Source organism: Accipiter gentilis, chromosome 23, assembly GCF_929443795.1.
Source record: "Accipiter gentilis chromosome 23, bAccGen1.1, whole genome shotgun sequence".
Lineage (NCBI taxonomy): Eukaryota > Metazoa > Chordata > Aves > Accipitriformes > Accipitridae > Astur > Astur gentilis.
In genome coordinates, this window is record NC_064902.1 from 4,749,263 (window position 1) to 4,763,609 (window position 14,347).

General features: G+C 38.7%; 1 protein-coding gene across 6 annotated transcripts in view; it reads left to right on the top strand.

Annotated features, from left to right (window-relative positions):
- Positions 1–14,347, top strand: part of IPPK (inositol-pentakisphosphate 2-kinase) — a 50,528-nt gene that overhangs the window by 26,752 nt on the left and 9,429 nt on the right. For 5 of the 6 annotated variants that reach the window (XR_007509315.1, XR_007509314.1, XM_049826827.1 and 2 more), the window contains 6 exons: positions 3,622–3,669; positions 9,238–9,333; positions 10,154–10,220; positions 12,813–12,934; positions 13,349–13,438; positions 14,051–14,109. Coding sequence is in view for 4 of the 6 variants with exons in the window: in XM_049826827.1 (XP_049682784.1) it covers positions 3,622–3,669; positions 9,238–9,333; positions 10,154–10,220; positions 12,813–12,934; positions 13,349–13,438; positions 14,051–14,109 (482 nt within the window). In the remaining 2 variants the exon portion in view is untranslated. Of the gene's footprint in view, positions 1–3,621; positions 3,670–5,946; positions 6,222–9,237; positions 9,334–10,153; positions 10,221–12,812; positions 12,935–13,348; positions 13,439–14,050; positions 14,110–14,347 lie in introns of those variants that run through there. The other variant, XM_049826828.1, reaches the window with a different exon arrangement.

The window sequence follows — 14,347 nt, forward strand, 5'->3', positions numbered from 1 at the left end:
GTCATATTTTGGCCTAACTACCAAGGATTACTTTGGGTTTGGATTTCACTAAGAAAGATTAAAATAATAGCTATAGTAACTGCTTTGGAGAAGAAAAATTCTCGCAGATAACCTTCTTGGGGACTAAGACCAGCAAACTATTTTTTCCCAAGGTACATCAGGAGAAGAGGTGTGTGTATGCATCCCTGTGTTTCTGTGATGCCAGTGACTTCTTTGAGTGTATTTTTGCAGACTCTCCCACAGCTTCTTGTCTCCCTATTGGCAACATCAACTTTTCAGTTATGATTTAACCCAAACAATTGTTTCATGGTAGGGTGTTAAAGAAGTGTTTGCCTTTCTTGGTGGGACTGTAAGCTTAAGGCTGAAGTCTCAAAATGCTGTGGCTTGAGACAGCGCTCCTCCAGAACATCCTGCTCGTCAGAACATCCAGAACATCAGTGCTCCTGATTGTATCATCTTGGCAGCTGAGCGACTGAGACACACAAGTTTTGGTATCCTTGTTGCTATCGTTTGAGTTTTCTGTAACAATTGGTAATGGTTTTTATTGTAGCCCTAGTATGGTCCTGGATGCCAGTAAGAACGTTGTTTGTTATCTGTTATCAAACTGCTGTGCTCTCATGCGAGAGTTGCACTTAAATTCTTTACTTGAAGAGTAAGAGCAGTCATGTTTGATATTCTGATGGCTTTTTTTACCCATTTGTGACTAACTAGATGCTGAACATACTTGCAGAGAAAGAGTTGCAGGATTTTTTAAAAAAATAGATTTCTTCCTTTGAATTCAGTATTTTTCTAGTTTGTCTTGCTTCTTAAAAAGATGTGAAGCCTCTTAATGTTTCATGTGTTTCATTTGCCTACCTCCATGCATTGTTTCTTTTTTTTCTCTGCTTGATTTTACAGCCTTTTCTTTCATCTTTTTGGCTGTATGGGACTATTATCCAATTAACTAAACACTTTGATGGTAATAGTGCATTGATGGAAGTGTTGCTAAGCAGTGGAAGGGCTTACAGAGGTGTATGTAGAGAATGAAATTTAGGGAGCATTAGGATCTAGTTGATCTGATTCTCAAAGTGCTAAGGAGTAGTGACAGCCTCTTAAGAAATCTGTTCTCTTCTGGATTAGGGTCATTCTTTTGCATGCAGATAAGCATGTTACATCTTTGTTCAATCTGTAAATACAAAAAAATCTGAGGCGTTTAAGATAACTGACAAAAACCCTCGTGGCAACAACCACCCACAGCATTTCCAAGTAAAGGATCAGTCAAGTGAATCAGTAATGCAATAGCATGAAAAATGTGGGCCAATATTTTCAGCGGTAATAATTCTGAAACAGTTGGCATCTTTGACATCTGATGGGTTAACCTTTGTACTGTGGCAGTGTATTTGTGTACCTGTGTATTGAATTGCACAAAGGGACGGAGCGAGCTGAAAACCTTCCCCCCAAAAAGAAAAGTGTTGGATGGTGTTTTTTTGTTTTTTACTCCAATCATCTAATAACCTTACTAAGGCACAGTGCAGGCCAACTGGTTGAAATGCATCTGTGGCAGAAAAGTTATGTTTGAACTTTGCTCTGTTTCCTTCTGACCTCTTTAGACAAGCAGTGTGTTCTTCTTTTGCCATATATAGTTTTGGTCATTTTATCCTAGCATGCATCTTCAGAAATGATTTGGTAGTGAACAAATACTGTAGTGAGTCCTGTGAGAGCAATCAGATTTTCCAAAGCAGTGGTTGGAAGCTTGTTGGCTGGGAACTGATTAATAGATAAATATCTGCAACACCCTTGAAATACTACAGGATCAAGTTTCTGAATTGATTAGAAGTGATGATCAGATCACTCCACTGATCCACTTGCTTATGAATATTTAAAGTGGGGCATCCAAACAGTTGAAACACTAAAAATAACATACTGCATACATAGAGCGTACAGGCTCATCAGACCTGAGCTCTGTTATCTATGTGTACGTCTTAATGAGAGAAAATAAGTTAAGTGACACCCAGCAATCTTGTCAAATCCAGGTGATTGTAACTAGTGTTCAGTTTATCTAGTTTTTGTGACATTTATGCTGTTTAGATCTTGCAGGAAAAGTTGAATCAGAGTTCAGCAAAGTATCCTTTTACCTGAGAGTGTTTTCCAGATGTGAGTGAACTACGAGGTCTATGCTGGTTTAAGACTTTTTAGATATTGAAGGGGCTGTTTCTGCGTGTCACTAGCAATGTCTGAATCTTGTTAGTATTTTGGATTACACAGTTTTCTGTTCTGCTTTTCTCCTCCTGTTCTTTCTCTACATGTTGGTAATAAAACTGCTGCGTTCTCCCACTCAGCACTGTCCAGAGACAGCTTTCAGCCCTGAAATACGGAATATATCTGGTGCTGTTGTGCTATAGTAGGCTTTTTAATGGCAAGTCATTCGGTAGGGAAAAATTAGATTCTATAAACCCCAAGTGTAACTATGACATTTTGTCTGCATTACCTTTGTCGGAGAATCTGAGTGTTAGTACTTTTTTGGTAGTGCTTTAAATAGAATGTAATCCTTTGGTGTGTCTAGGAAAGATCCAAATGGAGACACTGAGTGGCTAAGAGGTAACTCCAGAAAACAGCTGTTTGTCTCTACCTACTGTGGTGCCCAGTTGCTTTTATCCACACTTTATCTGAATAGCCTGAAGTACCTCAGTGGGAGTAAGTATCTTGAGGATCAGATATTTACTGACTAACTGGAGGCAGGGCTATGAGCTGCCTTGCCTAGTATGGCTGCAGGTTCCTTAATACTGTGTCAAAATTTGATTTTAATATAAAAAGTCTGTTTACCAAGTGTAATGGTTAATTTCAGCAAGATTTTATTGAGAGAAAGATACTTCAGGTGACTTCTGTGATGGAAGACACTGTCTTAATAGGCTTAAGGAGAAAGGCCTAATTTACTTAGGACATCTACAAAATATTTTTATCAGAACTCTTAAAAATAAAGGCTGAGGATGTTTTTAGAATTTGTGCACTTTGAAAATATGAAGGTTTTTCAATTGTTATAAAATATGATAGTAATTGTAAAAATGACAAAAATTAGTGGTTGGGGTTTTTTTTAAGGTTATATGTTTGGAAACCTGCTGCATTTGTCCCCATGTTATATGTTTACTTTTTGGAAGTTTAGAAGTAGCAGGTTTTTAGTGTTTATAAGTAGAGCTGTGTAGCTACTGCTCGTAACTGCTAAGTGTCTCCTTAATATTTTGTAATGCTGTGCTGATACTGTAAGGAGATAATAGCTAAGTGGGTCTTACATTCCCCCCCAAAGACCTTTGGCGCAAAAATGATAGCGTGTTTTTCTGTTTGTTTGATACTGTGTTTTATGAGATTTTCAGAGCAGTGCTATAAGCTAAGGGAGTATTTCACCTGTTAACTTGGTGACTGGACATGCAGAGTGGCTGCCTTGTTAAAGTGATGGCAAATCTGGGAACAGACATTGATGTATTTGATTTCAAGTTGAGTGAAATAATAATCTAAAATGCCTATTTTGCCTTTTTTCCCCTTAATTTGTCAGTTGAGGTAAATTGGGGAATCGGACAATTTTGCTGTTCAGGAATTACAATGTACTTAAATGCTAATGAAACCATATTCTTTCCTATCTTTCTTTAGCGCTGTGTGGTGCTGCGGTTTTTGAAGTCCCCCCCAAACCAGAATAAGGTAAGACTTGGCGTGTACTGTTGATAAAAGCCCCCAGGTAAGCTAATAATCGGTCTGAGGAGAAACAGGAAACCTACGAAAGAACTGTGACTGATAGGAGAAAGAATAAGGGGATGTTTTGAAATGTGCCTGTGTTTCAGGAGTTTTGGCAACAGGAGGAAATTTGAGGTCCTGTTACGTAACTAAGATTATGTGACTGCTGATGTCAAGACCTTTGTGCAGGACAGATTGTAAGACTGCAATGTGTAGAAGGTACGGCTCTCTGTAAGGATAGTTGTGGCAACAGAGAAAGTGCTAATGTTGCATATCAACGTAGGAGTGCAGTGATGCTGAGGAAGAAATGAAAGTTTTACTGTCTGTTGCTAGGTGGGGCAGCAGAGGAACAGCACAGGAGTGGCGTGATAAAAGTCTGCTGTTGACTAACTATTCAGTAGCTAAAAACCCATGGAATTTGGATGAAGATATGAAATATTCACAGAATAGTCTTTGTCAGTGCGTGATTTTAGTGTCCTGTCTGTTGCAAAAAGAACATGGAGGGACACAGTCTACCAGTTTCTTGGAGCGTGGCAGAAGGTTTTTCTGCTTGAGAAGGAACTGAAGCAACTTACCTTAGATTTGCTTTAACAGTGATAAAAAAGATCAAGAACCAAAGGTGGAGGGTAAAAGTGAAGTATCAACACAGTGCTCCAAGGAGGAAAAAAAAAGAGGGCAGAATTTGCACCTCCTGCCATTTCCTCAGCTCTGTGAGTAGTCTTTAGGGCATGTTACCTGAGACAGGGAATGGCTTGAGTTACAGCAGCTTCTGAGCCACGGCTTTGTAAGGTTCAGTGGCAAACTGTTCTGATGAAATATAAAAAGCATTACAGCTGTACTGAGAGCTGGGGGGGATGGATGAGTGCTTAATTTTGGGAGAAAAGAAACAAGGATGAATGTAAAGTAAACATATAGGAAGGGTGTTTTCCTTGTTTTGCTTTAAATTGGGAAGATGAATGCGAAATGCATTCAGTTTAGAAACTTTTGTCCCTTGTTAAAGTAGATCAGAGGAAACCAGGGGAAGGCAAAAGCCATGAACACAGTGTATATACGAGTTATTTGACAGCCTTTCTGCTAATATTTTACTTGGAAAAAAAGTCTGGTAAAACTAAAGTGTGATTCAAGTAAGTTTTTGATCTACTTACAGAGGCAGGATTTAAAAAATAAATTCTGTGCTTCTGTAGTAGTCCAAGATAATAATGTTTAGAGTTTTTACAAGAACAGGGAAGAATTCAGTGGATTGGAAGAAAGGAAAACAGTGCCTATCTCAATTTTTAATATAGCAGGGGAGAATTAGACCACAAGTTTAAATAAAAAGTCAGTCTATTGCCATTTATTTAAGAAAACAAAACATCAAGTACCAGCTTTTTTGCTGCCTTTTTTTTTTTTTTTGTAAAGTCCAAAGAGATTATTGCATAGTAATTGTTTTTAAAAAAATTGACAGTGTGACAAAGTCGCAAAGGAAGCCAGGAAGTGACTTTTCAGTTACCCACCACAGCGTTGAAGTTGATAATACTTCTGTGGACTGCTTTGGCATGCATATAGTTTTTTGGATTGGGATAGCGAAACACAAGAAAAAAAAATCTCCTGGGCATGGTGTTCTGTTAGTATTTGAACACTGGTCAGGTTCTTGAACGTTGTTTTTTTTTTTTTTCCCCCCTGTAAGCAGATGAGTAAAATTGCTCAGAATCCTACAAAGCATAGAGATAGATCCCAGTAGGTATTACTCTGGGCTGTAGCTGATGAAGCACCGAGAGTTTGCTTTTTAGAAGTTTCTAAATGCTTGTTAACAAAAGTTGCTAACAGTTGTTAGCAAAACTTCCATTCAGAGTTGTCCCAGAGGGACGCGCTTCTCTTCTTGCTTATTGTAACAACAAAAAGGCTATTTGTGGATGCAGGCAGTGGCGGAGTGTACCTCTGAAAGCATTTTAAACAGTGTCTCTTGAGTGCGTGCTCCAGATTGATAAATGCACACTATCAGAGCAAACTCCCCTGTTACATGTAGAAGTGTTAAATTTTGAGGAGAGCTGGCTTGTGGCCAGCTCCAGCAATCTGCATTTGCCTTGTATTGTGATTGTGTGGACTTTAGTGATAGACAATTCCTTTTGGCTTTGCCCTCTAAATAGACAATGATGTAATTTGAATATATTTAATTATTCTGGAGATTTGATTTTTTTTAAAGGATCAGGTTTTATTGGAGCAGAATGGAAGACTAAATATTTTATCTTTAGATCTGTAAAAAAGTCCTGGAGAATCAGAGTTTTGGGACAAACTTGGATGTAGCAACATAACAGCTGTAGAGGAGAAAATGTTATTTAGGTGTAATCTGTATTTCTGACTCATGCAAGATGAATTAGGATATCAAGTGTTATATATCTGTGCACAACATTGTAGTTTATCCAGTGTAAACAACTCTTAAAGAAGCAGTTGAAGCAAAATATTTTCTAGTAAGATGCGTACTGAAATTCAGATGTGGACAAATGTGTCTCGCTCTCTTCTGCTTAACTCCTTCGGAAAAGGTAAATAAGTCTGGATGCTGTTTTGCATTTATACTGTTTGGTTATGAATTTGGGACTAGATAATCTAGTAGTTAAATAAGGTGGTGTTATTGCAAATTGTAATCTTACTGTTACAATTCAGTGTTTTAATGAAAAATAATAATCTAACTCATGGGCTTGCATTTCTGGAGTAGAAAGTCAAATGTCGGGACTTGTGGAATGATTTTAATTGCATGTTGCCAATTTTAGTATATAAGTCTTCTGCATGAATGATTTTTTTTTCCTTATTATTGTACAGAACTTACCTGATGAGTTTTAGTGTTTTGCTAAATGAGCTGGCAGTAGTAATGGGTCCTTCAAAAGCTTTTCACCTTAGTGGTTTTTAACATTGAAAGGTGATGCTTCAGTAACCCGTTAGTTGTTTTTTGTTTCTTGTTTAGTGTATATCAAACATATTTGCTGTTTAAAAGGAGGTGAGCAGGTGTCATAAGCTTGATTTGTAATTTTAAAGTTGCATTGATCTCTTTAAACTGTTGAGTCTTTCCTTGTAGTAAGAGTAGTAGCCGCAGTGAATGTCCTGATTTTCCAAAATGCTTATTTCCCAGTATGTGTGTGTGTGTGTATACATAAATATATATTTAAAAAAAAAAAGGCCTGTGGATACTATGTACCTCAGCAAACCAGGTCAGAATAATCTGTAAGTGGGAATTAGCTGAGATTTCTGTTACTGTATGAGATGATGTGACGTTCCTTCTGACCATTCAGAATTTGTATGAGTTAAACAAAGGATTATGATGTTCTTAAAAGGGCAGAAATCTGTATATAAGTTGAAGTTTTTGCTATAGTATGTGCTCAGAATTGCCATTTCCCACTTCATCAGGTAGGAAAGATACTGGAACTATTGAGGTTTTAAATTGTTGGGGGGTGGGGGTGGGTTTCCCCTCTGCAAAACAACTGCTTCCCCAGCCTGGAACAAATGGTACAGTGTGTTTGCAGGCTGCTCGGGGAGAGAGTAGAGGGGTGGGGGCAGGGGTTTCCCCAGTGGTGGTCTCCTCTGCCCTTCGGTTGAGATAATTGAAGGGGCTCAGGCTGCCGGCACTGCCCTCTGAGGGATCTTGGCGTGTTCAGCACTAGTGATGGGGGCACGGGCCTTCCTGGGAAGCACAGATTGAGCAAGACTGCTGTAAAACATCCTTTTGCATACCTATGTGGGTGGCCTGCTCGCACATCTTGTTGCCTATTAATTATTTTTTCTTAAATACACTTTTCAGACCAGATGACTGCAATTGAGAAAGTTACTCAGGCATCAGTGTGTGTTTTGTTCTCAGACATAAGCTGTGGAATATTGCCTGTTGTGAAGAGACTCCAAGCTTATTTTGGCGCTCTCAAAAGGATTCAGGGAGAGCTGTTCTGAGAAACAACTCCACATACAATATGCCAAGCATTTTAAATAATAAGTGCTGTCCTGGCCTTTATAGAATGATGGAAATGCTGTGCAAGTGCTTTGGAAAAAAATGTGGTTTTCCTACTTGCTGCAAAGGATTGGTTTTTTTGGTTAGTGCTTTGCATACTGAAGTAACAGTATGTAGTACAGTATGTTACTGAAGCAAGCGTGTAGTCATGTGTATTACCATTGTAACTTTTCCTTCTGTAAAGCATTATTGCATATTGCAGTATTATGTATTGCTGTTTCAGTCTGGAAAATGAATCCTGCTAGAGGAAGAATATTAAACTCAGTATGTAGTCTTACCAGACCTGTGTTTACAGTAACAAACTAATCTTTCTTAGTCCTACAACTTGTGTAAGTTTGTTAGGTAGCAAATCCTTCCAGGTTGGAAGAAAAAATAAAATAATCTACCTATTGTGATGGTATTATAAACAAAGTTAGCTAGACTGCCTGGTTAGTGATAATCTCCTTTTACAAATCTCAACATGTTTCATTTGTGTTGGATGTGGTCTTTCCTCTTTTCTCTAGACGCTGTCATTATATGAGTGTTATCCTCCTAGCATTTTATTTTCTCTTACTCTGTTCTACAGTGTAACATTTTTTTTCCTCCTGCTTATGTTTTTTTTTCCTCTCTGATTTTACAACTTGGACATGAGTATTGCACTTTCTTTTCCTCCACTGTTACTTAATCCCAAGAGTAAATCTGTATGGTTTAGTGCTCTATAGCGTACAGTGGTATGCAAAGTAGTGTTTTTCCAGAAAAGTTTTGGGTTACAAAAGGATACAGGAGCTTGGAGATTGTCTATAGTGACAATAAAATACTGTGTAGAGAACCAGAGTGTGCTGGAGTGCTGGGAATGGGATAATATTGTTGTAAAGCTGCTCTGGTACCTCTTTAATGAGCAGAAGTCTGTCAGAGTCAGACTGTGCTAATGTCACTGTCCTGCTTCCAGTACTTGTTTAGCATCATTTTTATCTAGCTTGGCATTTTGGTCTTGTAGAACTTTAGTGTTTGCTTCATAAAATTAATGGAAGATGACATTATAGTAGGATTTGTCATTGTCTGGGGCAGGATTCGGAACAGATGGCAAATTCTGTACCTGTTCCTGCAGAGGTTTGTGATGTGGCTCAGTCTTTGCAGCCACTCTCTTGCAAATCTCCAGGTGATGTATTTTACAACACTCAAAGCCTCTCTTGCACTTAACCTGTTGGTAAGAAGGCATGCTGTGCATCTCTTTTGACTATTACAGTTCTTTGAGCTGTTTTAAGAATAACAGTCAAAGACAGAGTAGATCTTAAGTAGTCTCCCCCACTTCCACCTTCATCACTTTCTCTGTCTTTTTTTCCCCTGAAACTTAAGAATCATCATCTCTTCTGACCGTTTTCCTGGTTATCCTGGCCTCCCAGGCAGCAGTGAGGAAACAAATACAGCACATTACATGTGTCTGTTTAATTTCAAGGTGCACTGACCTACCAAACTCAGTAGAGCAATTAAGCTACTTTGCTAAATCATTGACTAGTATGTGTATGTATTCTTGAGTGTTGTTTATCATTATTTCATAGTTAAATTACCATGCTTCTGTCTTCCAGACTCCAGAGGAAATACTACACCATCTGCAAAACATCGTAGACTTTGGAAAACATGTCATGAAGCAGTTCTTTGGGGAGAACTATGTTCACCATGGGGTAAATGTTTTATTCTTAAAATAAATGGCTTATGCATTGTAAACATTGCAGTGTTTTGGGGAACACTGAGTGCCAGTAACAGGAATTAATAGGGTTTGCAGATATTCCCGAGGAAGATAGATATATACACACACGCAGGCGCACACACACCCACACATGAAGCATTTGGATCAGAATAAAGATCCTGCTCTGTGCTGATGAGGTGATTGGATTGTACTGTGGTTTGAGCTATAATGAAAAGAATGGTCATTTCTTTGCCCTGCATGAGGTGAGAAGTGAGAGAGAGATTTTTAGACTAACTGCAAAACAAGGGGAGAAACCAGGTTCATGTGAGTTGTCCAGCTTTCTGTGCAATCAGAGGTAACCTTTTTCCTTGCCACCCACTCTGTTCTTCAGGGTGGCCAGATCTAGTTAATGTCAGAGATTTGAGTGGAAAAGTTACACGTTGTCCTGGAACTTGAGTTACAAAATTCTGCCTTGGAAGGGTGGGTTGTGAGACATGAGACAGAATGAAATGGGTTTCATTTGTGAAAAGGACAAAATGATGCAGGTTTCTTCATGCACATGAAACTTTTCACTGAAAATGTTCTTTCTCATGTATTTACTTAAGTTGGTTTTTGGTTTTCATAGTGGAGTAAGTATTGCATGTGATTGCAGGTACAGATCTTCATATAGATGGTAAATCAGAAGGAGAAGCTGCTGACTGTATAGTTCAGTATACTGTTGTTAATATCCACTGAACTTTGGTATTCCATTTTAAGACCCCCAAACTAGATATTAATTTTTGTGTTGAAAAAATTTTTTTTTTTTTAATTAATAGGAAATTATTCAACTGCCTTTGGACTTCGTAAGACAGCTCTGTTTAAAAATTCAGCCAGAGAGGCCAGGTAAGTGCCAGGGATAGCATTAAAAAGGGGCCTTCCTCAAGCTGTAAATAATTTTTCTTTATTATAAAGTAAAAAAGCATCATACCTCAGAATATGAGGAAGCTTTTTTTTTATGTTTAGACAATGACAAGTTGAAAATTTGTGAAGAAATGGGTGTGTTCTAGAATTGAAAGTTGCATGATATTAGTTTCATCAGACTGGGGAAAGAGATCCTCTCTCAGCCTGTGTGTGTTAATTCTTGAACAAGCTTGCAACTTGCTGCAAAGTCCTTTACAAAGGTCAGTGAGGGAGGTGGAAGATGTGTCCCGAAATAATTGTTTTGATTCCATCAGTTTCTTCTCCTGGACTGTGCAGCAGGGCTTTGGTAGGAAGATAGCTTCAGAAACTCCACACTGAATTGTCTTGTTTTCAATGTTAGTATTTTGCTTGGGGCTAAGCATCTTCTGAGTCATAGCACTCAAGCTGTGTGCAACTTGACATTCCAGCTTTTCATGTCTCTTCCTGAGAGCTGGGCATCTCTCATTGCAAGGGGTTGCAGTGTTACAGGCTGTGCTGCCTTTAATGAGCACCTCCAGGATATGGGGCTGTGCTTGATTTCTTCTGAATCTTACATGGTGTGCTGGGGGTCCCCATCCAGAGGTCAAGAGCAAGTACATTTTTCTAGTCCCCTTGGATGGGGCGAGGATTGAAGGGGACAAGTGTGTGGGGTAAGGGTGCACTGATGTGAAACCTTTTGGAACATGCTGTAAGTCTTGAAGTTTGGCAGTCTCTGGTGCATTCCGTGTGAGGTGAAGCACTACAGAATTTGCTGTCAGTTGTTCTTAGCAACACTTGGGTCCATTGTTCTTCATATGTGGCTAAAAGTACAGGCAGGTGTAAGCTCTAAAATGGACAAAGAGAAGATGTTCCTCATGGCATGTTCATCTTAAGTTCTCAAACGTTCATGAAAACAGCCAGAAAAACCGGCTTTAGAAAAGTTCCTTGAAGAAAAATGTGGTATTAAATCCAAGTACTGTAGCCAGTACTTTGATGCCTTTGATCCAGGAAAAAATGGAATTAATTTACATATAGTGAGCACAAGACACACTACTGCTGACTTGTCCTTACCTTTTTGAGAAACAGTTCCGCAGTGCCAGAAGCCAGCAAGGAAAGTAAGTAGTGTCTAATAAAAGTTACAAAATCAATGATACTCTGGTAGAAGTGAATGATAGAATTTAGTTTCATTTCTTAAAGTTGAATTTTTTGTGTCCGCAGCTCCTGGGGATTTCTTTAGAGGAAGAAATGGTTGGGAGGAGCTGTCCAAGTGCTTTACAACAGCAAATCTCACTCTTCATTTTTAACAGGAATTTCTTTTTAAACCTCAAGGAAAGAATTTCCTTTAATATTACCTTTCACATAAGCCTGTCTAACTTATGAAGGAACTTCCCTAAAAGTTCAGATTTCTGGGTCTGTCTGATTTGGCAAGTGGCTTTCAGCTGAACGTGGATGTACTTTTGCTTAAGTTTGGGAAAAGAAAACAAACCCCAGCATTTTGTTGGAGAAAGGAGGTTTCTTCTTGCTCATGCTAGTGAAGTACAGCATGGAATTGCAGGCTGATGTCTAATGAGGCTTCTGTTTCTGAGATTTTTTTTGTCTATTGCAATATATTTTTCAGAATGGACATTTTTCTTAGCAATGGAAACTATAACAGAGCACACGTATCCTGTATGTCTCTTTAGTAACACAGGTATTTGAAAATCTAGGCGTGTATGTTCTTGTTAAATTTGAATTAAATCTCGCAGACCCTTCTCTGTGCCAAAGGATGCGTGTGGAGGGAGGTTATTTAAAGGCTTTATCTACATAATGCCTCTTAATCTTAGTCTGAAGCCATTTTGTTACTTCACTTCTTCTCAGGATTATATTAAAAAAAATTGCTATTTTTAAAAGGGTAGCCTTAGCAGAGGAAATTCTTGTTTTAAGTTGTGAGCTTGTGAGGAGGGGTAAGCTAACTTTTGTTCTTTCTATGTTCCTCTTCACTTCTTTATCATTTTGATGTAAACACGGGAATGGCTAGGAAGAGACGACATAGAGACTAAGGAGTTGAGCGAAGCCAGTTGCAGGTTCTGTTTAGATTTACACTTTCTCCCAAACTTCGGAATAATTTATGATATTCCTGCTAGTTTTCACAGGTTCTTCTTGACTAGACTGAGGGTGGTAGTTCACGCAGTTTTACTAAGCAAACATGAGATCACATCTTTGAATGCAGTAGTAAGTCTCTTTACCTGTTGTCAGCCAATTGAATGCGCTCCCTTCCTGTGTCAGGCCTCGCTGATGCCTCTCTTGGGTCAAGCTGGGAACTGGCCAGTAAAAGCAGCTTTTGAGGCACTCTATGTGCCTATGACAGTTTTGAGGAAACTGGAAACATGTGTTGATAATGGGGAGGGCAAATTTATGCAAATGCATAATTGGCTAAAGCCTGCTAAACTGTGTCCTGTCTTTCTAAGTTTGCTCCCACCCCCCCAACCACATCTGGTGGACAAGACAACTGCAGAGTAAAATAAACATCCACACACCTAACTTTCTTGTTTGTGGTGTGTGTTTTCTTTTCCCCAGAGTCTCGCTGTGATAAAGATATGGACACTCTTAGTGGTTATGCAATGTGCCTTCCTAATCTTACCAGGCTGCAGACCTATCGTTTTGTGGAACACCGGCCAATCCTCTGCATAGAGATTAAGGTAATTGAATAGGAGAAGATCCTTCTGGGGGTTTTGTTTGCATTTTTAAAGTACATACTGACCAGAGCAGTTTCAAAGGAATGCAGCAGTGGGCTAAGACGGAGCTCACTGCTTTCACTGTGACCCATAGGATGAAATACACCCCTCCCTCTTCCAATTCCCGATCTTTCAAAACTTGAGAAATTCCCAGGTGTTACTGGGCTTTTTTGTAGGCCACAGAAGTTTCGTGTGTCCTTATTTCCTAAGTGAGGACTCTGAAATAACTGGGAATAATATACAGGTTTTAAGCATTGAATGTTGACTGGTATTTTTTTTTATTTTCCTTTAACTGGAAAGATTTGCATATTGTGTGCCCTTATATTTCTATAAAGAAATACATTTATATTTATAACCTTGTTTGTTTGTTTGTTTTAGCCAAAGTGTGGCTTCATTCCTTTTTCCAGCCATGTTTCACAGGAGATAAAGCACAAGGTGTGCCGTTACTGTATGCATCAGCATCTAAAGGTAATATTTTTTCGTCATCCTGCTTTCCTTTGACTGTATTGTGCTTTATTTGGTATTCCAGTCTTGCTTTCCTGTTGAAACTCGCTTAAATTTCTGATATGACTAAAGAGTAGGTGGATACACATTGGAGTTGTTTTGTGTGAATCTGGTGAGAGATGGAACAAGTTCTGTGGGAAGCTGGAAGCAAACATACAATATTAGTCTTTGAGGACTATTAATGTTGTTGATTGGGTAAACTCCAATGTCAAATTTTCTTTCAAGTACAGCTCACCAAATGCATGGTGGCATTCTGTAACTTATAACAGCATGGAACACACACCAAATTCATTTGACTAATGTCCGTTACGAATCTGCAATCATGTAACTGTGCCTTACTGTAATTGAACGTTACCTTTCTCCACGCTTTCCACTTGTGAATGCAATTTGAATGACTTGAGCTAAATATGAGTAGGAGGACCCGTAGTAGTCATGAATTTTACATTCAAAGGGTTTTAAATGTCATTGGACCTCTGAAGATAGGATGTTATAGTGCCACACACCTGACTGTTAAAGTAACTGAGAGTAGTTTTTCCAGAAAGAGTGATTAACAGCAGTGGTGTGGGTTTTCAACAGGTAGCAAACGGAAAATGGAAGCGACCAAGTAAATATTGTCCATTGGATCTCTTCTCAGGGTAAGTGTGTAACTTGATTCTGTGTTTTTGCCCCAAAATTTGTGTTACTGATTTCTTTCTCAGATTACTTTGACTTTTGGTGTAGTATTAAGGATGATCAAAGCCTGCTTGTCTGACTCTTACAGTGAGATTTCTGGTGCTATAATACCTCCTTACACCTATTTCAGAAATCACGAGTTGCTTATTGATGTACCAGTGCCTTTTGCTACATAACATTAAACCTAAGAGCTGTTTAGAT